Raw genomic sequence first — 22082 nt, 5'->3', positions numbered from 1 at the left:
GATGTTGCATTGTTTGCTGATACGTGGCTGGTGCTGCTAGGTATGGAAATGAGGACGGAGACAGAGACCCAGAATTTTGGCTTGAACATCAGCATAAAGAAGAGCGAGATCATGGTTGTGAGTAGGAATGACGGTTGGGTGCACATGGAAGATATGTCAATCAGAGGACAGGACACTTGGGAAGTGTGGAAACAGCAGACGGGAAGAAACGGAGGATATACCAAGAATAAAACTAGAGCAGCAAGGGCTTTTGAAGTTCTGAGAAGAAACGTGTAGTCAAGGCATGAAGTCAGCTTGAAAACTAAGATGAGAATATTTATTGCAGTGGTACTGTCAGTCCAGATGCCAGTCAGTATCAGGCTGATGAAGGGAAGGCTGAAATGGTTTGGAAATGTTAAGAGGATGGATGGGAATAGAGACCCTAGGAAAGCACTGAGAGCAGTACAAACAGGAAGAAGACCGCTGGGTAGGACAAGAACGAGGTGGATAGACATAATTGTCAGAGATCTTAAAGATGAAATCCAGAACCTAGAGGAAGCGAAGGAAATGGTTCAAGATAGAGACAGATGGAGAGGAACTGTACCAGCCTTATGCCACTAGCTAGTGGCGAGGAGATAAAGTAAAAGTAAGTAAATCATTGGATTGATACCTAGGAACAATAAGTTTTTAATATTCCATTTGATTTTATTGCAATGTATTTGCAAAAGACTGAGGATAAGCGTGCCGGTGTCTGCGGCGGTATCAAGACAGAATCCCCCGTAGGACATTATATATTAGCTTTTAAAAAATGTGAGAGGGATGAGCTATCCAAAGCCTTTTTCATTCAATATATAGATCACTTTATGTTTGTTATCCTCCTACTCTGTTATACTTATTGTTCATAATTGGTGCCTTGCGTACTATGAAGAATAGTGAGGATGCTGTTCTTACAGTGAGGATGCTGTTCATTTTATTTCCCGTTGATTGCTCTGGTCCTCAGGAGAAGGCTTTATTTACCATTTAAAGGACATTTACTCTTACAAAGGGGTCCACAAGCATTTACCAGGAGCTCATCTGACTCGAGGTACAAAAATATGTATGCCCCAAAAACATGGCACTTCCTATGGCAGCGATATTCAGATCATGTCACTTCTACCACCACAGGAGCAGTCCTCGTTAAAAATGACATATATTGTTGCCCTTGGCCTACAGAAAGAGAGACTCATATGCCACTTGGAGGTCATTTTCTTCCAGAGGGGGTTCGCGACCCACTACTATGCCCTTCTCCAACTTCTGAAGTAGTGCATCAAATTCTCAGACCTTCAGCACATCCACAATTAGGCAGTTACGCATAATTGTGCGTGTGTACTGAGAATTGACGTTATATTGATATAAACTTGTTACCAAGAGTTTTGGAACATTTTCTTTATACTTGGTAACAAAAGTCCTTTTTTCCATATTCCTTCTTGATAGTCTGTCATTTTGTTAAATGGATCAGAGAAACTCAGAAGTCCGTAACAATTTCTTTTTATTTTCAAACATGTATAAAAATATAATATTTAATGATATACAAAATGCGCCTTTTCTCTTGTAAGATCATTTCTTCCCTGAAAGTCCTTTCACAGAATTGATTTTGATTTCTAAACTTGATCACAAAAATATAGTCTTTGACATTAGGATGAGAAAATACATTGAATAAATACAGTCCTTCATGAATTGATTTCAGTTATAGACTAGAACCTTTATGAGAGAATATTTAACCTTGTGCAGCCTTGGCAGCCTGCTCTGCGGCAGCCTTCAGTTCTTCTGGTGTTGGGTACTGGAGTGTGGCACCTGGCTGGCACTCGTACACGGGGCAGCAGGCTGGATAGGGCTTAGCTTGGTCGGCCTCGTTCTTGACTCTGCAACCGGGAGATGGCTTGGGCTCAAAGCCACAGTCTTCCACCTTTTCAAAGAGTTTACCTTCATGTTGAATGCAGGTGGCTCTTCCACAGAAGGGAGCCAGGGGCCAAGACTGGCCCACAGGGAAGGCCTTTTTAGCAGTGAATCCGTAGCATTGACCTGGAGCCTCTGTTAGAACATAAAGATATAAAGAATGTTTCAGAGAAGTATCCATCAATTTTATAAGGACCGAATTTTTTTATATTCCTTGAACGTCATGACTAGTCAGTAGACAAATCGAATGAATAATTACTCAATGATTTTGCTTAATTGATGATTATCTTTCCATATAAAGGGAAGAATGTATTTCTTAACACAAGACTGATCTTGGTGAAACCTACCTTTGCGGACTTCAGCAGGCAGATTTCGAACATTTGGTTTTGGCTGAATCACACCCTGGCTGAGAGCAACTGCCACGCAGAATGAGGCGATGATGAAGAATTTCATTTTGGCTGCAAGAGAAAGATTAGCGATTATTAGATGGCAATTTTCGAAATAGTATCGTTATAAGCAGTGGTTGTTCATCAGATATGTCTTCCTTTCGGTATACTCTTTTAAACAATATTCCATAATGAAATGTTACACTTTCTGACTTTATTATAAACAATTTACATGAATATGGATTTTGTGAAACGTAATAAGTAGAATTCTAAAAGTTTTATCAGTAGCAAATAATGGCACCGTTTGTTTTATCGAATACTCACCTTAGCTGACTGTAGTGGTGATGCTACACTGAAAGGCGATCGGTGTGTTCTGTGCTGAACAACGTTCCTGTGGCTGTTTATATCCAATGGACGAAGATCTAGAGAGATGCCAGACACCCCAATGTTTACGCTTTTCCAAATTCCCAGGAATCCTAGTGACGAAATGGTGTGACTTAAAACCGGTAAGTGGCGCAAAATAACGCCCATGTAAAAAACAGGTCTAGTTGCTCCCTCCCTGCAGTCTGGCCGGGAAGACCTCCCGGCCTTGCTGAGCATGGCCCGAGAAAATTTGACTTATCTTTCGTTTCGGGAACATTTGCGTGGAAATTTGAACTTTCTTCATATTTGTCAGGTGCTTCAGCTGACAACCTTTCTTGTATTCTATTTTCAGCTACATGCTTTACCAAAGTTCAAATGATATGGGTACCAGAAGAGTTGCAAGATTCTCGTATATTTCAATGAGAAGTGTTAGAATATAAGATGGATAGAATTGATTTATGTTATATACATAGAGCAAAAGAAAGGCATGAAACCTTCCCTTTGTTTCACCTGGCGTTGGAGGTGATAATAAGATAATGATGACGATATTTATATATACGTATACACACGCACACACACACACACACACACACATATATATATATATATATATATATATATGTGTGTGTGTGTGTGTGTGTGTGTGTGTATGTATAATAAGTATGTATATGTGTATAATCTATAATTATAATATATTAATAGATATATTATATATAATTATATGTTAATGTATGTTATGTATGTATGTATGTATGTCTGTAGTATGTATGTATGTATGTATGTATGTATGTGTATATATCATGTATTATGAAATTTATTTCCATAGGGTAAACAGAAATTAACACTTCATACAAAAGAATATATGTAATCTAAAATCTACTAACGATTTGATTTTGTTTCCCACAGCTCATTATTTCATGAATAATAATCTGAAGGGGATTACTATCGTTGTTAATTGATATAATTAACTGATATAGTTGTAAAAGTAACAGATTTAAAATATCTAAAAATATTATAAAATAAAAAGATATCCTGCCGCTCTTCCCGTAGATTTGAAGATTAGAATGATATAGTGATTTCAATGCCGAAAAGAAAGGATACCTTCAGTCATACGTCAGGATGACGACAACTCGTTTCTCCAGACGTCTCTCTTCTCATCTACAGGAGAGCTCAATATTGAAGTAATTCAGGGAAAAACATCGGAACAACTTGGGCTTTATAAACTATTGCAGTCACTTGAAATCTTAGATACCACCTTGACCGCCGTGGCTACAGTTCGTAGACGCTGAGAATATACAGAATTAACTACCGAAGATGAACACAAAGAACGTCTTTACAACAGTACGCGGCGTAATACATGAGAGCAGCTCTCTCCTAGTTACGGGATGAGCGAAGATGACACACCCCTCCCATTCAAGCACAGCTGAAGCAACGCAGAAGTCGATTCCAAGAAATGGTTAGCGGGCCGTAGCGTACACCCAAGGACTAAAAGAATACATTCCAATATAAGTCACTGTGAACTGTAGCTGAATAATATTGTAAAAAACATCTGAAGTCAAAAGTTCCACAAGTGCCATCTTCTACGTCACCATTATTTTTCTGTTACTCTTTTTCTCGGGAGAAATGGTATTGTTTTCGTTTGCAAAATAAAATCGTTAGCTTCTCAATGACGGAAACTTAAAAGGACACGAAAGCAGGGAAAGATGTGAGGAAAGAAGCAGTTGAAGAAGTTCTTTAGGAGTTTGGTGGAAAATAGAATTGCAGGAACTTTCACAGATATTAAAAATCAATATGGAAAGCCTCCTTTGACATTCTTTTTTATATTCCCTCTAATACGTACTCTTGGCAAAAGGATTATGATTTTTATGATGAGAGATCAAACAAGTCGTTCCTTAATTTAAAAATTTTGTGAAGATTTTTTTTATATTTTTTATTTATTTATTTATTTTTTACTGAGGTAGCGAACAATTCAGGGATACACAAACAGCAAACCCATAAACCCATCCACTACCATAGCTGCCTATCATGAAATCGACTGTATGCGTAACTAACCCGTAAACTTTTAATCTTTTATCTGTGCTGTTTCATAAAGTTTTAATATACTTTCAATAGATTTACAAATATGTTGGATATGAAGAAATGCCTTTGGGTGATAGTTATTCGTCCTTTTGCTTCTCGAAGCTAAAGTTTTCCTTTTTAATGACTGCGGGTAATAACCAAAAGATTACTTAAAATCATTGCAAAATATAATGTATGAAATCTCATTTCCTTATTCAATGCCTTTATATCAGATTATATTTCCTTTAAGATAATTATTTATATAAATTAAAAATCTTAGTTATTGTAAGATTTACAGCGCTGTTATACTAATTTTCAAATGAAAGAAAGTAGTTGAAGATATAAGAGGAAAGGTGTAAGACGAGTCCTTAATACAAAAACATTCTCAGTTATTTAACTGCATTCATTTCACAATGAAATATTTTTCTTTTTCTTGCAAGTAAGTAGCAGATCAATGATAAGCTTGTTTCTACTGCAATGTTGCAATGAATTTCAGAGAAATTTCTAAATAAAGTGATTTGTAATAAAAGGTTTAGAAATAGGTAATAAATTTGAGATTTTTTAAATTTTCATTATTAATACGTATACAAATTCTCTGTATAGTCATTTTTATTTCATTCATTTTCGTGAAATGCTTACTGGCACTTTATTTATGCATGACACCCTGAATTCTTGTTAATTTATATACGTATATACAGTTATTCATAAATTATTTCGATTAATTTTTCCTTGGGAAGTGGACTGGATCGACTCTGAGAAACCTCTTATCCCTGGGCGCCTTGTGCAGCCTTGGCAGCCTGCTGTGCGGCAGCCCTCAGTTCTTCTGGGGTTGGGTACTGAAGGGTGGCACCTGGCTGGCACTCGTACACGGGGCAGCAGGCTGGGTATGGCTTAGCTTGGTCGGCTTCGTTCTTGACTCTGCAGCCGGGAGATGGCTTGGGCTCAAAGCCACAGTCTTCCACCTTTTCGAAGAGTTTTCCCTCGTGCTGAATGCAGGTGGCTCTTCCACAGAAGGGAGCCAAGGACCAAGACTGGCCAACAGGGAAGGCCTTTTTGGCTGTGAATCCGTAGCATTGACCTTGAGCCTCTGTTTAATAGGAAAAGAAATCAATAGTATAAATTAATCACAAACGTTAATTTTCTGTCTTTGACTGCAACATAAACAATTATTGATTCATTATTTAAGAATAAAAAAGCTAATTGCATTTGATTAATAATGATATCCATATTTATGTTAAAAAAAACATCTTTTAAACATTAAATATTGTTGATAGATACTAACCTGGGCGGACTTCAGCAGGCAAATTTCGGACATTTGGTTTTGGCTGAACCACGTTCTGACTAAGAGCCACAGCAACGCAGAGGGAGGCTACAATTAGGAATTTCATTTTGGCTGGAACAGAAAGGACAAATTTTTTTTACCTATTGATAACCTAACTTGACACTGTAATCGTTGGCAGATTAAAATGTTACTTCTGAATGAGGGTAACTATATGTTTCTTCATCCTTATTGAAGTACTCAGAAAAATATCTCATTTCTATACAATTTTATTAAATGAAGATGGTCAGAAATCCTTATTATGATTTTCATGATATCAAGAATAGTTGCTCAGAATCTTTAGGCAATATTGTTTTCAAAGATAAAATAAAGAAAAGGTATATTGTGAAAATATTCATTGTTTAGGGTTGAAACAATACATTAATACAAATTAGCCATCCTTTTGACTACCTACCTTGTGTCACTGTAGTGTTGATGCTACACACTGAAGGGTAATCTCTGTATTCTGTACCGACCAAGGATCCTGCGAATGTTTATATCCAATGTTGGACGATCTTGGGAGATGCCAGATACTCCAAAGTTCACTCTTCATCTTATGTCATCGTGGTATCCATGTCCCGTTCATATAAGAGTTTGATGAAGGTTTTATTCATTTTGTAATTGAGTAAACAAAGAGTTGAAGGAAAGCATTATGTGTTATTAAATGCAAGCTTTTTACGAAGCAGAAACTAACGACTTTTCGGCACCAGCAACGTTCAGTAAATTCCCAGGAACCTGAGTTACGAAATCGCATACCGAAAACGAGGCAAAATCCCGATGCCAAGAGCTTGCAAAAACCGGCTGAGGAGCTGCCTCCCTACCCACTAGTCATGTCAGCGTACCGTATACCCCGGTGGAAGAATCTTTTCCTAGAATGGCTAAAGCTTTTGTTTTGTCTCTTAAAATCAATTATTCGAACGATTCATTCTAATATCAAATTATGATAAATTTTGGTGCGCTCTGCACCACTTAACTTAATTCAGTACTTCAATATATATATATATATATCTATATATATGTATATATATATATATATATATATATATATACCACTAATACAGGCACATAGGCGCACTGACACACACACACACACACACACATACGTATATATATATATATATATATATAAAGGTTTTTTTTTGCCACGAAGGAAAAAATTAAAAAAAGATATGCTAATTAAGAATAGTCCCGTAACAAATAACAACATCATTTATAAAATTCCGTGTAAGGATTGCCCATCGTTTTACGTTGGTCAGTCTAGTAAAAATTTATGTGTTCGGATTAAGCAGCATATGTATTCAGTTAGAACAGCCCAGACTTCAAATGCACTGTTTATCCATCTGAGTGAAAAATCTCATTGTATTAATTGGGGTGATACCTCGGTAATTGCTAGATCTAATGATTAGGTTTCAAGAAATTTACTGGAATCGGCAATTATACAAATCACTAATAAAAACAACCTAAATCTTAGTCTGGGAATGTACCATTTGGACCCATATATTTGTAAGATGTTTATGAAGGACCTCAAAATAAAAGAACAACTAATAAATTAGTCCCACATGTATATAGTTATTATTTCTTTCTCTCTCTCTCTCTCTCTCTCTGTCTCTCTCTCTCTCTCTCTCTCTCTCTCTGGTTCGATATTCTCTCTCCCTCTTTCTCTTGCTCGATATATATATATTTATATTTTCTTTCGTCTTTTCATTAATAATAATTTTTGTTGGGAAAATTTGTGTAAAAAATTCATGATATTAAATTGTATATGTTCCCGTGTTTTTTTCAAAATGTACTGTTTTCTGGAAGAATCACTTGTTTACTGCGGGTAACCTTCAAGGTGTGGCTAGCCTCTTGTGACTCCTCCTTTCTGTAGAGTGAAATATCGCCCTTATGGCTAATCTGGTAGTGTCAGTTTGTATATTAAGCCTTCTTTTGACTGTGTTGTTCTTTGTAAAATCAGTTTGCCTCAGTAAAGGGTCCGAATAGGACCGAAAAAACTTGGCTATCTCGCTTTTTTCATTTTTTCTTTCGTGGCAATAAACCTTTATTTATACATAGCATCACGTTTTATATACTTCGTGATCAAGTTATTCATATATATATATAAATATATATATATATATATATATATATATATATATATATATGATATATACATATGCATATATACTTATATAAATATATAGTGATATATATATATATATATATATATAGTATATAGTATATATATATATATATGCAACTAGGAATAATTAAGACAATATATTTAAGACACTGTTGTGAATGCGATTTGTGTCTTTTCTTTCTGAGTGAGAGGATGTGATGTGCTGTGACATTCCTAGAATGTAGGGATCATCCGTTTAGCTTCTTCTTGGAAACAGTGTGGCCCAAAGTGACAAGCTTTCGAAGTGCTGACATGTCTTGTTGGGTGGCACGATGTCGAAGTTGCTGTCTGTGCAGATCAGACCACGTCCTGTTTCTATGCACGGGAGCTTGATTCAGAGGTGCCTTCTGATCTGGTTTGAGGCGGTTTCTTGGGTGTGAACAATGTGTGTTAGTTCGTGCGTGCGGGCGAGCTTCTTCCCTACATAATGAGAAAGTAAGTTAGTCAAGAGGGGAGATCGCTATAGAGTCGTCAAAGGGCCAAGATGGCCTCTTCATTAGTATTTTTAGTGAAGTGTGTATAATCTGTGTTGAATGGGTAAGCATACTTATTCTTTGCCCAAAAGTGTGGCTTGACTGTATTTTGAATATTATTTCAAAGATGTTTTATTCTATTTGACCTTTTGATTTTGCTTTTTAATCTTTTGCCTATCGATGTGTCCTCCTGTTTTCTTATAGGCGGTTCTGAGACAAAGAGGAGCTGATATGTTTCGTGTTGTTACTAGACTGCTATAACTTGTCTAGTTTTATGACTAAAATAATGTTGGTTATTGTAGGAGAAATATGTAGTGGGCTATCTGATTTATTTAGCTAATACTTTGCTCTTAAATAAATGTATTTTTGTAGTTGACGAGTCGGATTTAATGACCTTAGGTAATGTAGAGAGAGAGAGAGAGAGAGAGAGAGTGAGAGGTGAGAGAGAGAGAGAGAGAGAGACGAGAGAGAGAGAGAGGGAAAGGGGGGGGAGAGAGAGAGAGGAGAGGAAAAGGGGGGGGGATGTTGGAATGAGAGAGAAAATGGATGTTATTCCAGTGCTTAGCTGCACGGATCATTGCTACCAAACCCTTTCAAGATACCCAGGTCTGGAACAGGGTAATATATATATATATATATATATATATATATATATATATATATATAATATATAATATACATATATCTATCTATTCATCTATATATATATAATATTAATTATATATATATATGATGTATGTATATATATAAGTATTAATATATATATATATATATATATATATATATATATATATATATATATATATATATATACACACACATATGTATATATATGTATATATATATATATATATATATATATATATATATATATATATATATATGGGGTTTAGTCTTTCTTTTTCATAACGATGGATGTATATGGTTGCAGTCCACAAGGGAAGAAAAAAGCTGAAATTCCTTTTAGCTCAACAGTTTTTACCTCCACTGGCCCTTATCGGTTATTAAGATATCTCGATAAGGGCCAGTGGAGGCCGAAATTGTTGGGCTAAAAGGATTTCCAGCTTTTGTTTTCCGCTGTGAACTACAATCTCATATATTATATATATATATATATATATATATATATATATATATATAATATATATATATATATATATATATATAGTATATATATATATATATCTATATATATATCTATCTATATATATATATATAATATATATATTGCTTTTGTGTGGGTGTGTGAGCGTGTGTACACATTAGTAAATACACGGGCTTTACAGTGTGATAGCTGTCTTTGTTTTTACGACATTGCCCTCTCATCATTAAAAATTTTTTTATTCACGTTCGAGCGAAACGATGTCAGACAAGCTTTCTTTTCCTTTAACTTCGCGATATCAAAACGACAGACTATTATGCTGTTGAGGAATGAAAAAATCTTGCTGTTAAGTCTGGTGGCAAAATTCCCAAGTTTTAATTTAGTGGCTCAAAGTATCACCATCGCTAAAATAATTCGATTTGTCTCGTTCTTAAGATCAACGTAATTCTTTTCGAGACAAATAAGGATATAAAAACCTGCGGTTCGTTACTCTCTTCAAGGATAAATGAATAAAATCCGGACTACCCTTCGATTGCGCTATTAATTGTTGCAACGGAAGCTATTACTAGTCAACTCGCATTGAGACTATTCATAGAAAAAAAAGCGTCAAGTGCCCAGAGCTAAACGAGTTCATTTCCAGTGACGCAAAGCTTTATTTGACAGTTGCCAGATGAGACAATATCCATATCAAGGATTCAACTAGAATAAATACATAGGGATATCTTATAATAGTTGTAACTGAACAACATGATAGAATAAATGAAATTAGAGATTTATTTACGCTCTTCCTCTGTTATGCTTTAAGATCAATCGTTTCGGAAATAATAACAACAGTAGATATGAAGTAACTAGAAGCAGAACAGCTTCCAGCAAAACCGAGCCTACTTTTATAGTGTAAGCACTGATCTTTTCGTTATCAACAAGAAGTTTATGGAAGTCTTAGAAATTCAAATGATACATTCAGGGCGAGGTCAGGTAGTTGTGTATGAATGAGAAACCCTGGCAGCTGACGTCCTCGATAGGCATTTAGTAAACGATCACAGGATTGATACCTAGGACCAATAAGTTTTTAATATTCCACTTGATGTTTTTTGCACTGCATTTGCAAAAGACTGAGTATAGGCACGCCGGTGTCTGCGGATGCCCAAAGAAAGACATTGTATATTAGCTTTTCAGAAAAGTAGGGGGGGATGAGCTATCCAAAGCCTTTTCCATTCCATATATAAGATCACTTTATGTGTTCTTCTCCTCCTTCTCTGTTACTTATTGTTCGAACTTGGTGCCTTGCACACCATGCAGAATAGTGAAAAAGCTGCTCTTATAGTGAGGATGCTGTTAATTTTATTTACCGTTGATTGCTTTGGTCCTCAGGAGAAGTACTTTATTTACCATTGAAGGGACATTTCGTCCAACAAAGGGGTCAACAAGCATTTACCAGGACCGCATCCATCTGACTCGAGGTACAAAAATATGTATGCCCCAAAAACATGGCACTTCCTATGGCAGCGATATTCAGAGTATGTCACTTCTAACATCACAAGATCAGTCCTCGTTAAAAATGACGTATATTGTTTCCCTTGGCCTCCAGAGAGAGAGATTCATATGCCTTTTGGAGGCTATTTTCTTCCAAAAGGGGTTCACGACCCACCACTATTCCCGTCTCCAACTTCTGAAGTAGAGCATAAATCGTCAAACCTTCAGCACATCCACAATTTGGTAGATAACGCATATTTGTGATTGTGTTCTGAGAAACGGCGTTATATTCATATAGACATGTTGCCAAGAGTTTCGGAACACATTTTCTCTATGTATGGTAACAAAAGTACTATATTTTCATATTCCTTCTTGATAGTTTATCATTTTGTTCAATGGATCAAAAAACTAAAAAGTTTGTAACAATTTCTTTTTATTTACAAATATGTATAAAAATATAATATGTAATGAGATGCAAAAGTCGCTCTTTCTCTAGTAAGATAACGTCTTCCCTGAAAGTCTCCATACAGAATAGATTTCGATTTCTAAACTTGATCCTAGAAATATAGTCCTTGACATTAGGATGAGAAAATACATTGAATAAATACAATCCGTCATGAATTCATTTCAGTTACAGACTAGAATCTTAATGAGAGAATATTTAACCTTGTGCAGCCTTGGCAGCCTGCTCTGCAGCAGCCTTCAGTTCTTCTGGTGTTGGGTACTGAAGGGTGGCACCTGGCTGGCACTCGTACACGGGGCAGCAGGCTGGGTATGGCTTAGCTTGGTCGGCTTCGTTCTTGACTCTGCAGCCGGGAGATGGCTTGGGCTCAAAGCCACAGTCTTCCACCTTTTCGAAGAGTTTGCCTTCATGTTGAATGCAGGTGGCTCTTCCACAGAAGGGAGCCAGGGGCCACGACTGGCCAACAGGGAAGGCCTTTTTGGCAGTGAATCCGTAGCATTGACCTGGAGCCTCTGTTAGAACATAAAGATATAAAGAATGTTTCAGAAGAATATCCATTAATTTAATAAGGACCGCATTTTTTTTATACTCGTTGAATGAAGTGACTAGTCAATTTATAAATCGAATGAATAATTACTCAGTGATTTCGCTTAACTAATGATTATATTTCCATATAAAGGGAAGTATGTATTTCTTAATACAAGATTGATTTGGTTGAAACTGACCTTTGCGGACTTCAGCAGGCAGATTTCGAACATTTGGTTTTGGCTGAATCACATTCTGGCTGAGAGCAACTGCCACGCAGAATGAGGCGACGATGAAGAATTTCATTTTGGCTGCAACAGAAAGACATTAGTGATTATTAGGTGGAAATTCATGAAATCGTATGGTTGTCAGCTGTGGTTATTCATTAAAAATGTCTTCATATCGAAAATATACTTTTGCGAAACGTAACAAGTAGAGTTCACAACGAGAACTTGCCAAATAAGCTGGCAACAAAATTTCTTCCAAAAGTTTTATCAGAAACAAATAATGGAATCGTTGGGCTTTCGAATGCTCACCTCAGTTGACTGTAGTGTTGATGCTACACTGAAGGACGTTGGGTGTGATCTGTGCTGACCGACGTTCCTGTGACTTTATATCTGATGAGCGAAGATCTTGAGAGATGCCAGATACACCAATCTTTACGCTTTTCCTAAATTCCCAGGAATCTTAGTGACGAAACTGTCGAACTAACCTAAGTCGGAAGGTGGAGCAAAATATTATGTTGGCAAAACAGGTCTAGTTGCTCCCTCCCCGCCTGCCCTAGCACCCCTCCATTCCTTACCTGGCGTGGCCCGTAAAAAGTTGAGTGGTCTTGCGTTATGGGAAATTGTCGCGGAAATTCGAACTTTCTTCATATCTGTTAGGTGATTCACTTTATTGGCTTTCAGATATTCTACCTTCAGTTACATGCAGTTCTCAAGTTGAAATGAAATGGGTACAAGAAAAGCTACAAGAGTCGTACCTAGTTAAATGAGAAGTGTTAGATTGGATGGTAGTCATGAGTGCCCTTTGGAATATATGCAAGAAAAAAAAAACAGCCCCTTTGCATTACTCGTGTTGAAGGCGACGATGATGACAATGATGCTGATAACTTAATACATACGTGCACGTACATACACACATTATATATAAATATATATATGATATATATCTATATATATATATAATATTGTATAATATATATATATATATCTTACATTACCGCTGGTGTATATATATTTCATGAAGTTTATTTCCATGGGATATTATTATTATTTATTAATAGGTGTTAGTTTTTTCCAGACCTCTGAGTCTCAAAAGTAAGACTCTTCTCCGGGCTGGGACCGCAGATGTTATTGTATTTCGATGTCTCATTACCTCATGAATCATAATTGTGAATGCGATTGAGTCTTTTATTCTCGTCGTTAATGTACTAATCTAGTAGCCGGGTGTCACCTTTGCAAAGGAACAGATTTAAAATCTCTGCAAATATTATTAAAAATTATATACCGATCATCTTCAAGAATTGAACTGACGAATTTCGTATCGCGATTCAAATGCCAAAAATAGAGGATATCTTAAGTTATCCGTCGGTATGACGAACACCCATCTTTCCAGACGTCTTTCTCCCCTTCTACAGGAGGACATATATTTAAACAATTCAGAGAAAAACATCAAAACAGCTTGGGCCTCATACACCATTAAAGTAAAGTCACTTGAGATCTTAGTTGCTACCTGTGACCACCATAGTGCATAGAGTCACTGAATATACAAAATTTACCTCCGACAATGAGAATGAAGGATAAAATTCTCGCCCATCCTTCCGTTTCCCGACTGCAGTAAGCGGCGCAGTATCTGACGAGAGGAATATGTCACTTTCTCTGCATCTCCTAATCATGAAGGTAAAAGAAGAGGGCACATCGCCTTCCACGTAGCCGAGCTGAAGCAATTGTTCCATTTCAGAAGCCGTCACCAAGAAATGGTTTAGTGGGTCGAGTCGTACAACCCATCGACTTTGGAGATTTCGTACACAAGTTTTAGACCTGCCACAGAGCTATCCCGTACGCATTCTGTAACATAAACTTTATATACGTCCAGTGTAAATGATTATCAACTGTAGATGAATAACATCATATAAATATATGAAATTCGGAGTTCTACCAGCGCCACCATCCACGTCGATTATTGCCCATGATTCACGTACAGTAAAATCGAAATTTTGTGGAACACATATTTTTCTTTCTTTTTTCACTGAAGGAAACGAAAGCGGGAAATGTCACGGAAGAAGCAGCTGATGAACTTCTGGAGGAGTTTGTGGGAAAATACAGTTGAAGAAATTTTCACTTGATATTATAATCAATATGAAACAAAAGCCTTCTCTAACAGTCATATTTCTCTCAATGTTTTCCTTTTTATCCTTTTCTTCTTCTCACACCGAATGTAAAACCTCTCTCTTCATTTTACCGTCCTTATCCTTACTCTTGACCTTCCCTGATTCCGAAAAGTGATGCAATGATACACTTTTTTAATGATGGGAGATCAATCAAAATTATTCTGAAGAATTCTTCATTTTTTTTCTTTTACTGAGATCTTGGACAATTTTGTGATACACAATCAGTAACCCATAAACCTTGAAGTACTCACATTATTGTTGTTAATGAAGCCATTTACTACTACTATTGTTGACTATGCCATGAAATCGCTGGCATTTGTCACTAACCCTCAAACTTTTCACCGTAATAGATATATCTCGTCTGTTATGTATGTGTAAGACATAGGGTTTTGATTAATAATATATTGTTCGTGCATTCTCTGTAACCTGTGGAATGTGGAGGACAGGGCAGAGTAACGACCTGAGAATAGCTGATGAATGAGTTTCTAGGGGATGGCGTGAGATAAAAGTGCTTAGTTCAGGAAGTCAATGTACGACAGTTTATGAACTCTTCCCAAAGTGCCTTTGTGAAACTAGATGCAGCTAGAACCGCGAGGTGCTAGCGAACTGTGTGTTCGTATGTGCGTGTGCGCCTCTTTCTGTTAAAAGCGTTCATACCCAAGCCTATGGGAGGGATTTTGACAGAGGGCTTCGAGTCATAGGCAAAGATGCCGTGGCGTTCGCCGGGGGAGTTTTTTGTGACATAGTGTTTGGTGTCCGGTTGGAAATGGGTAAGTGTTACCTTTACTTTAGCTAAAGGGGTGGCTTGTTTGATATCTTGTAAGATGTTCCATTTTATTAACTTTGTCTTTAAACTTGTGTGTGTACTTACCGGGATGTGTTCTGTATCTTTGGCAGACGGTTCTGGATTTCGGTGGGACAGAGTTCCCAGGGAAAGGTGTGGACCTTTTGGGGTGACTTGACAATGAGTAGTTTTAAGTTAGTCTGTAAGACTGGATTACTTAGTTAATTGATTTATTCTTGTAAATAAACGTTATGTTATGATGCAACTCTCTCATTTTCATTACCTGTTAGAATGGAGAGAGAGAGAGAGAGAGAGAGAGAGAGATGGGGTGATTGCCGGGAGAGAGAGAGAGAGAGAGTTGTGTGTGTAATGGAGTTATGGGGTCTGCCTTCCGTTTCGTGTCCACGCTTACCTTATGAATGACTGGAGGGATAATCCCCCCATGTTTATATATGCATATTGCCATAAAGTCTTAATATACTTTCAAAAGATTTGTAAATATATTTGATATAAAGAAATGCTTTTGGGTGATAACTATTCATTCTTCTGTATCATCGAAGCAAAATATTTTGTTTTTAATGATTTTTGGTAATAATAAAAAAATTACTTGAAATGATCGCAAAATATTCGGTATAAAATTTCACTTTCTTACTCAGTTCCATTACATTGGAATTCGAAAATTTTGAAATAAATATTGTATTATAACTTAAAAATTATTGTTATAGGGAAGGGTCGCAGTGATGCTATGATAATTATCAAATGAAAGAGAGGGTTTCACGACCCACCACTATGCCCTTCGCTAACTTCATACGTAGTGCATCAAATTCTCAGACCTGCAGCACATCCACAATTCGGTAGTTAACTTATAATTGTGCGTGTGTACTGAGAAGTGGCGTTATATTCATATAAACTTGTTGCCAAGAGTTTTGGAACACGTTTTCTTTATATATGGTAACAAAAGTACTTTTTTTTTCATATGCCCTCTTGCTAGTTTGTCATTTGGTTAAATGATCAGAAAAACTCAAAAGTCAATAACAGTTTCTTTTTATTTTCATAAATGTATAAAAATATATATAATGAGATGCAAAATTCACTCTTTCACTAATAAAATCATTTCTTCCTTGAAAGTGCCTTTACAGAACTGATTTTGATTTTTAATTTCATCGAAGAAATATAATCCTTGACATTAGGATGAGAAAATACATTGAAAGAATACTTTACGTCATGAATTCATTTCATTTACAGTCTAGAACCTTTACGAGAGAATGTTTAACCTTGTGCAGCCTTGGCAGCCTGCTCTGCAGCAGCCTTCAGTTCTTCTGGTGTTGGGTACTGGAGGGTGGCACCTGGCTGGCACTCGTACACGGGGCAGCAGGCTGGGTAGGGCTTAGCTTGGTCGGCTTCGTTCTTGACTCTGCAGCCGGGTGATGGCTTGGGCTCAAAGCCACAGTCTTCCACCTTTTCAAAGAGTTTGCCTTCATGTTGAATGCAGGTGGCTCTTCCACAGAAGGGAGCCAGAGGCCAAGACTGGCCCACAGGGAAGGCCTTTTTGGCAGTGAATCCGTAGCATTGACCTGGAGCCTCTGTTAGAATGCAAAGATATGCATGAATGTTTCAGAAAATTTTCCATCAATCTAATGAGGATCGTATTTTTTTTATCTTCCTTAAATGAAATGACTATATTCTGTTTTTTTTATCTGTCCATCCGTCTGTGGTGTTTTTGTATGGCAACACTGCGTCCCAGGCTTTAGATAATTACGCTATGTGTAAGTTTTAGGTAAATAAAAGGATATCTGGGCGTACGTTTGCAACTGAAAAGGGTTTTAATGATTTACTGTATGTGAATTACACCGTTAATATTCGAAATAGGATGTTACTATAATCGTTGAATGTAAGCTGAATACAACTATCTAAAGCCCGGGACGCAGTGTTACCATACAAAAACACCATAGGCGGATGGACAGATGGAAAAAAAACAGAGTATAGTCAGTTTATAAATCGAATGATTATCTTTCCGTATAAAGGAAAGAATGTATTTCTTAACACACGACAGATCTTGATGATACCTACCTTTGCGGACTTCAGCAGGTAGATTTCGAACATTTGGTTTTGGCTGAATCACACCCTGGCTGAGAGCAACTGCTACGCAGAATGAGGCGATGATGAAGAATTTCATTTTGGCTGCAAGAAAAGAGAATGGTAATTATTAGAATGAAATTTTCGAAATAGTATCGTTATCAGCAGTGGTTATTCATCAGAAATGTCTTCATTTTGTTATACTCTTTTAAGAAATATTCCATAATGAAATGTTACACTTTCTGACTTTATTACAAATAATTTACATGATATGGAATTTGTGAAACGTAATAAGAAGAATTCACAACGAGAACTTGCCATTTAAGTTGCCCTTAAAATGTCTTCCAGAAGTTTTATCGGTAACAAATAACGGCATTGTTTGGTCTATGGAATACTCACCTTAGGAGACTGTAGTGGTGATGCTACACTGAAGGGCGATCTCTTTCTTCTGTGGTGAACAACGTTCCTATGACTGTTTATATCCAGTGGGAGAAGATCTAGAGAGATGCCAGACACCCCAATGTTTACGCTTTTCCAAATTCCCACGAATCCTAGTGACGAAATGTCTCGACTTTAAAACCGGTAGGTGGCGTGCTTGCAAAAAATAGGACTACTAGTTGCTCCCTCCCCGAAGTCTACCCGTTAAAAAGTTGATTTGGTTTTCGTTTCGGGAACATTTGCGTGGAAATTTGAACTTCTTTAATATTTGTCAGGTGATTCAGCTGACAGACAACCTTTCATGAATTCTGTTTTCAGCTTCATGCTTTACTTAAGTTCAAATGATATGGGTACCAGAAGAGTTGCAAGATTCTTGCATACTTCCATATGGAACTATTAGAACATTAGATGGATATAAGTAATTTATGGTACACAAAGTAAAAGAAAGGGAGGAGACTTTCCCTTTGTATCATATGGCGTTTGAGGCGAGTATAAAGATAATGATAACGATAAGTATAAATATGTATATACATATGTACACACACATACATACATACATAAATACATATATATATATATATATATATATATATACATATATATATATATATATATATGTATATATATATATATATATATATATATATATATATATGTGTGTGTGTGTGTGTGTGTGTGTGTGTACTATGTATTTTGAAATTTCTTTCTATAGGATAAGTATAAATTAACACTCCATAGAAAAAAATACAAGCAATGTAAAATCTACTAACGATTTGTTTTTGTTTCTTACAGTTCATTGTGGTTTTTTATTAATAATCTGAAGGGGATTGGGTCTTTACTATCGTTGTTAACTGATATAGTCAACTGATATAGTTGTAAAAGTAGCAGATTTAAGATATCTACAAATATTATATAATAGAATATATTCTTCCGCTCTTCCCGAAGATTTGAAGATTCGACTGTCGTAGTAATTTCAATGCCAAAAACAAAGGATACCTTCAATCATACATCGGGATGACGACAACTCGTCTCTCCAGATGTTTCTCTTTTCATTTATAGGAGGATCCAAAATGAAGCAATTCAGGGAAAAACATCGGAACAACTTGGGCTTTATACACAGTTGCAGTCACTTGAAATCTTAGATGTCACCTTGACACTATAGCTACAGTTCTTAGACGCTGAGAATATACAGAATTAACCACCGACGATGAACACAAATGACGAAATTCTTACTCATCCTTACGTCTCTACAGCAAAACGCGACGTTAGACACATGAGCAGATCTCTCCTAGATAAGGGGTGAGCGAAGATGACACGCCCCCTCCCACCCGAGGCCAGCTAAAGCAAAGCAGAAGTCGATTCCAAGAAATGGTTTAGCGGGCCGTTGCACCCACCCAAAGACACTAGAGAATACATTCTAGTGTAAGTCATTGTGAACTGTAGCTGAATAATATTGTATAAAATATCTGAAGTCAAAAGTTCCACAAGTGCCATCATCTACGTCACCATTATTTTTCTGTTTCTCTTTTTCTCGTGAATAATGGTATTGTTTTCGTATTGTTTGCGTAACTAACCCTTAAACTTTTAATCTTTTATGTGTACTGTTCCATAGTCTTAATATACTTTCAATAGATTTACAAATATGTTGGATATGAAGAAATGCCTTTGGGTGATAGTTATTCGTCCTTTTGCTTCATCGAAGCAAGGTTTCCTTTTTAATGATTTTGGGTAATAACCAAAAGATTCCTTAAAATCATAGAAAAATATATCCTACGAAATCTCATTTCCTTATTCAGTGGCTTTATATCAGATTATATTTCCTTTAAAATAATTATTGATATTATAAATTAAAAATCTTAGTTATTGTAAGATTTACTGTGATGATATACTAATTTTCAAATGAAAGAAAGTAGATAAAGAAATAAGAGGAAAGGTGTAAGACGAGTCATTTAATTAAAAAAATTCTCAGTTAATTATAAGCATTTATTTCATAATGAAATGTTTTTCAATGTTTTGCCTTTGCAAATCAATTTTAGATCGTTGATAATCTTGAATTTCATAAACATTTCTAAATAAAGTGATTTGTAATAAAGGATTTAGAAAAAGGTGATTAATTTGAGTATCTTTTTTATTTTCATTATTAATACAAATATATATTCTCTGTTTCGTAATCGTAAATGCCTGTTCTCTTTCGAAGGTAATTTTTCTTTTCATTCATTTTCAGGACATGCTTACTGGCACTTCATTTATTCATAACTCCTCGAATTCTTGTTAAGTTATACATTTATTCATAAATTATTACGACGGATTTCTCTTTGGTAAGTGGACTGGATCGACTCTGAGAGACCTCTTATCCCTGGGCGCCTTGTGCAGCCTTGGCAGCCTGCTGTGCCGCAGCCCTCAGTTCTTCTGGAGTTGGGTACTGGAGTGTGGCACCTGGCTGGCACTGGTACACGGGGCAGCAGGCTGGGTATGGCTTAGCTTGGTCGGCTTCGTTCTTGACTCTGCAGCCAGGAGATGGCTTGGGCTCAAAGCCACAGTCTTCCACCTTTTCGAAGAGTTTGCCTTCATGTTGAATGCAGGTGGCTCTTCCACAGAATGGAGCCAAGGACCAAGACTGGCCAACAGGGAAGGCCTTTTTGGCTGTGAATCCGTAGCATTGACCTTGAGCCTCTGTTCAATAGGAAAATTAATCATTAGTATACGATAATTGTAGACATTAATTTTCTATCTTTGACTGCAACATAACCAAATGTTGATTCACTATTTAGGAATAAAAAGCTAATTGCATTTGATTAATAATGATATTCCTATTTATGTTAAAAATAAATTTATTTTAAAAATTAGATATTGCTGATAGATACGAACCTGGACGGACTTCAGCAGGTAAATTTCGAACATTTGGTTTTGGCTGAACCACGTTCTGGCTAAGAGCCACAGCAACGCAGAGGGAGGCTACAATCAGGAATTTCATTTTGGCTGTAACAGAAAAGGAAAAATCTTTACTAATGAATGATTTAGCTTCATATTGTAATCGTTGGCAAATTATAATGTTACTTCTGAATGTTTCTCATCCCTATTGAAGTACTCAGTAAACTCATTTCTATACAATATTATTGAATGAAGACGGTCAGAAATGTCTATTATAATTTCCATGATATCAAGAGTAGTTGCTCAGAATCATCAGGTAACAATGTTTTCAAATATAGAATAAAATAAATGTATATTCTGAACATATTAATTGTTTAGGGTTGAAACAATATATGAAAACAAATATTCAAAACTTCTGAATTTAACTACCTATTAGCGATCCTTTTGACTACCTACCTAGGGTCACCGTAATGTTGATGCTACACTGAAGGGTAGTTGTCTTGTTCTGTAACGACTAAGGATCCTGCGACTGTTTATATCCCATGTTGGACGATCTTGGGAGATGCCAGATACTCCTAAGTTCACTCTTTTTCTTACGCCATCTGTGCATCCATGTCCAGTTCATATCAGAGCTTGAGAAATTTTTCATTCATTTTGTAATGCAGTATACAAACAGTTGGATTAATGCATTAGGTGTTATTAAAGACAAGCTTTTCACGAAGTAGAAATTAACGACGTTTCGGCTCCAGCAACGTTCAGTAAATTCCCAAGACCGTCAGTTACGAAATAGCATACAGAAATGCAAGTCAAAGTCCCACTGGCAAGAGCTTGCAAAAACCGGCAGAGGAGCTGCCTCCCTGCCCACTAGTCTTATCACCGTACCGCATGCCCCAGTAGAAGAATCTTTTCCTAGAATGACTAAAGTTTTTATTTTCTATCTTAAAATCAAAATCTTCGACTGATTCATTCTAATAGCAAATTATAATAAATTTTGGTGCACTCTCTTTACAACGTATGAATGTAATACTTCATATTATATTATAATATATATATATATATATATATATATAGATATATTTTATATATATATATTGTATATATAATATATAATATTAATATATAATATATAATTTATATTATCTTCATATATATATATTTATATATATATATATATACGTATATATATATATATACGTTATATATATTATATATATATAAATATATATATATATATATATATATATATATATATATATATATATATATTCATCGCAGTAAGAAGTGA

At 36.0% G+C, this 22082-nt stretch overlaps 5 protein-coding genes across 5 annotated transcripts; all 5 read right to left on the bottom strand.

Moving 5' to 3' along the window:
• Positions 1 to 1490: 1490 nt before the first annotated feature.
• LOC135220838 (uncharacterized) lies at positions 1491 to 2754 on the bottom strand. The gene is made up of 3 exons (XM_064258401.1): positions 2625 to 2754; positions 2262 to 2372; positions 1491 to 2049 (listed from the first exon to the last, which is right to left on the bottom strand). Exons 2-3 carry the CDS (start codon positions 2365 to 2367, stop codon positions 1736 to 1738), a joined length of 420 nt encoding a protein of 139 aa, XP_064114471.1. The 5' UTR covers positions 2368 to 2372; positions 2625 to 2754; the 3' UTR covers positions 1491 to 1735.
• A 2500-nt stretch (positions 2755 to 5254) lies between these two features.
• On the bottom strand, positions 5255 to 6579 carry LOC135223120 (uncharacterized). Its single transcript, XM_064261627.1, has 3 exons — positions 6455 to 6579; positions 6004 to 6114; positions 5255 to 5808 (listed from the first exon to the last, which is right to left on the bottom strand). The coding sequence occupies exons 2-3, from the start codon at positions 6107 to 6109 to the stop codon at positions 5486 to 5488; spliced, it is 429 nt and encodes a 142-aa protein (XP_064117697.1). The 5' UTR covers positions 6110 to 6114; positions 6455 to 6579; the 3' UTR covers positions 5255 to 5485.
• Positions 6580 to 11664: 5085 nt separating this feature from the next.
• LOC135220834 (uncharacterized) lies at positions 11665 to 12904 on the bottom strand. The gene is made up of 3 exons (XM_064258388.1): positions 12773 to 12904; positions 12437 to 12547; positions 11665 to 12223 (listed from the first exon to the last, which is right to left on the bottom strand). Exons 2-3 carry the CDS (start codon positions 12540 to 12542, stop codon positions 11910 to 11912), a joined length of 420 nt encoding a protein of 139 aa, XP_064114458.1. The 5' UTR covers positions 12543 to 12547; positions 12773 to 12904; the 3' UTR covers positions 11665 to 11909.
• A 3536-nt stretch (positions 12905 to 16440) lies between these two features.
• LOC135220827 (uncharacterized) lies at positions 16441 to 18001 on the bottom strand. Its single transcript, XM_064258374.1, has 3 exons — positions 17888 to 18001; positions 17483 to 17593; positions 16441 to 16995 (listed from the first exon to the last, which is right to left on the bottom strand). The coding sequence occupies exons 2-3, from the start codon at positions 17586 to 17588 to the stop codon at positions 16682 to 16684; spliced, it is 420 nt and encodes a 139-aa protein (XP_064114444.1). The 5' UTR covers positions 17589 to 17593; positions 17888 to 18001; the 3' UTR covers positions 16441 to 16681.
• Positions 18002 to 20036: 2035 nt separating this feature from the next.
• Positions 20037 to 21371, bottom strand: LOC135220820 (uncharacterized). The gene is made up of 3 exons (XM_064258361.1): positions 21254 to 21371; positions 20795 to 20905; positions 20037 to 20599 (listed from the first exon to the last, which is right to left on the bottom strand). Exons 2-3 carry the CDS (start codon positions 20898 to 20900, stop codon positions 20277 to 20279), a joined length of 429 nt encoding a protein of 142 aa, XP_064114431.1. The 5' UTR covers positions 20901 to 20905; positions 21254 to 21371; the 3' UTR covers positions 20037 to 20276.
• Between the last annotated feature and the right edge of the window lie 711 nt (positions 21372 to 22082).

Source organism: Macrobrachium nipponense, chromosome 20 (assembly GCF_015104395.2).
Source record: "Macrobrachium nipponense isolate FS-2020 chromosome 20, ASM1510439v2, whole genome shotgun sequence".
Taxonomy (NCBI): domain Eukaryota; kingdom Metazoa; phylum Arthropoda; class Malacostraca; order Decapoda; family Palaemonidae; genus Macrobrachium; species Macrobrachium nipponense.
This window is presented reverse-complemented; position numbering and strand designations above follow the sequence as displayed.